The sequence below is a fragment of the Malurus melanocephalus genome, unplaced genomic scaffold, assembly GCF_030028575.1.
Source record: "Malurus melanocephalus ecotype Western Australia unplaced genomic scaffold, MMel_1.1 scaffold_3491, whole genome shotgun sequence".
NCBI lineage: Eukaryota > Metazoa > Chordata > Aves > Passeriformes > Maluridae > Malurus > Malurus melanocephalus.
In genome coordinates, this window is record NW_026626723.1 from 4,157 (window position 1) to 6,423 (window position 2,267).

General features: G+C 45.5%; 1 protein-coding gene across 1 annotated transcript in view; it reads right to left on the reverse strand.

Moving 5' to 3' along the window:
• LAMTOR4 (late endosomal/lysosomal adaptor, MAPK and MTOR activator 4) overlaps positions 1–2,086 on the reverse strand; it is a gene marked incomplete at its 5' end in the record, with an annotated part of 3,102 nt that extends 1,016 nt beyond the window's left edge. Inside the window, one exon of the mRNA XM_057389101.1 lies at positions 1,945–2,086. Within this exon, the coding sequence (XP_057245084.1) occupies positions 1,945–2,086 (142 nt within the window). The remainder of the gene's footprint in view (positions 1–1,944) is intronic.
• Between the last annotated feature and the right edge of the window lie 181 nt (positions 2,087–2,267).

Genomic DNA, 2,267 nt, shown 5'->3' on the forward strand with positions numbered 1-2,267 from the left:
TCGCCAAACACCACTGGGGACAAGGGACAGTGCCACCATCGGTGTCACCAATGTCACCAGAGCCACCCCAGGGCCACCATCAGTGTCCCCAATGTCACCAGGGTGACCCCAGGGACGGTGACCAGGAGAGAGTGCTCGCCAAACACCACTGGGGACAATGGGGACATTGGGGACATTGGGGACATTGGGGACAGTGGGGACACTGGGGACAGGGCCACCCCAAGGCCACCATCAGTGTCCCCAGAGCCACATTTTGGTGACGTCTGGGGACATTTCAGGGTCCCCATCTCACCCGAGAGGCGTCTGAAGGGCGGTTCGTGGTGGCATTTTTTGAGATATTTTGGTGATATTTTTGGGATATTTTTGGGATATTTTTGGGATATTTTGGGGTCTCCATCTCACCCGAGAGGCGTCGGAAGGGCGGTTCGTGGTGGCATTTTGGGGACATTTTTTGGGATATTTTGGCGATATTTTGGTCACATTTTGATGATATTTTTGTGACGTTTTTTGGGATATTTTGGCAATATTTTGGGTACATTTTGGGCTATTTTTGGGATATTTTTGGGATATTTTTGGGATATTTTGGTCTCACCTGAGAGGCGTCGGAAGGGTGGTTTGTGGTGACATTTTCGGGTCATTTTTTGGGGGTCATATTTTGGGATATTTTGGTCACATTTTGATGACATTTTTGGGATATTTTTGGGATATTTTTTGGGATATTTTGGGATATTTTGGGATATTTTGGTCTCACCCGAGAGGCGTCGGAAGGGCGGTTCGTGGTGGCATTTTGGGGACATTTTTTGAGATATTTTGGTGATATTTTTGTGACGTTTTTTGAGATATTTTGGTGACATTTTGAGGACATTTTCTGAGATATTTTGGTGATATTTTGGTCACATTTTGGGATATTTTGGGGTCTCTGTCTCACCCGAGAGGCGTCTGAAGGGCGGTTCGTGGTGGCATTTTTTGGGATATTTTGGTCACATTTTGGTCACATTTTGATGATATTTTGGGGATATTTTTGGTGATATTTTGGGATAATTTTGGGATATTTTTGGGTACATTTTGGGATATTTTGGTCTCACCCGAGAGGCGTCGGAAGGGCGGTTCGTGGTGGCATTTTGGGGACATTTTGGTGATATTTTTGGGATATTTTGGGGTCTCACCCGAGAGGCGTGTGAAGGGCGGTTCGTGATGGCATTTTGGGGTCATTTTTTGGGATATTTTGATGGTATTTTTGTGACATTTTTGGGCTATTTTTGGGATATTTTGGGATATTTTGGTGATATTTTGGTCTCACCCGAGAGGCGTCGGAAGGGCGGTTCGTGGTGGCATTTTGGGGATATTTTGGTGATATTTTTGGGATATTTTAGGGCTATTTTTCGGGATATTTTGATGACATTTTTTGGGGTATTTTGCCGATATTTTGGGTACATTTTAGGATATTTTTGGGATATTTTGGGGCCATTTTGGGTCTCACCCGAGAGGCGTCGGAAGGGCGGTTCGTGCTGGCATTTTGGGGTCATTTTTTGGGGTCATTTTTTGGCATATTTTGGCGATATTTTAGTGACATTTTGATGATATTTTTGTGGATATTTTGGGTACATTTTGGGATATTTTTGGGATATTTTTGGGATATTTTGGGCCATTTTGGGGTCTCACCCGAGAGGCGTCGGAAGGGCGGTTCGAAGTGGCATTTTGGGGTTATTTTTTTCAGATATTTTGGTGACATTTTTGGGATATTTTTGGGATATTCTGGGATATTTTGGGCTATTTTTGGGATATTTTGGGGTCTCACCCGAGAGGCGTCGGAAGGGCGGTTCGTGGTGGCATTTTGGGGATATTTTGGGGTCATTTGTTCAGATATTTTGGTGAAATTTTTTGAGATATTTTGGCAATATTTTTGGGATATTTTGGGTACAATTTGGGATATTTGGGTCTCACCCGAGAGGCGTCTGAAGGGCGGCTCGTGGTGGCCCCGTGGCAGCCGCAGCCCCAGCGCTGTGGCCACCAAGCCCTGCAGAACGGTGGCCGTGTGCTCGTCGTTCTCCAGGTCCCCCGACGACTGAAAATGGCACAATTTTGGGGTTTAAGAGGGTCCCAAAATTTTGGGGGTTTTTGTTTGAGTTCACCCAGAAAAAATTGGGGAAAAAAGGGAAAAAAAATGAAAAAAACCCTGAAAAAAAACCCCAAAAAAGTCCCCAAAAAAGGCTGAGGCCCCTCCCCCAATTTCGAAGCCCCTCCCCAAATTCTGGGGCCCCTCCCCC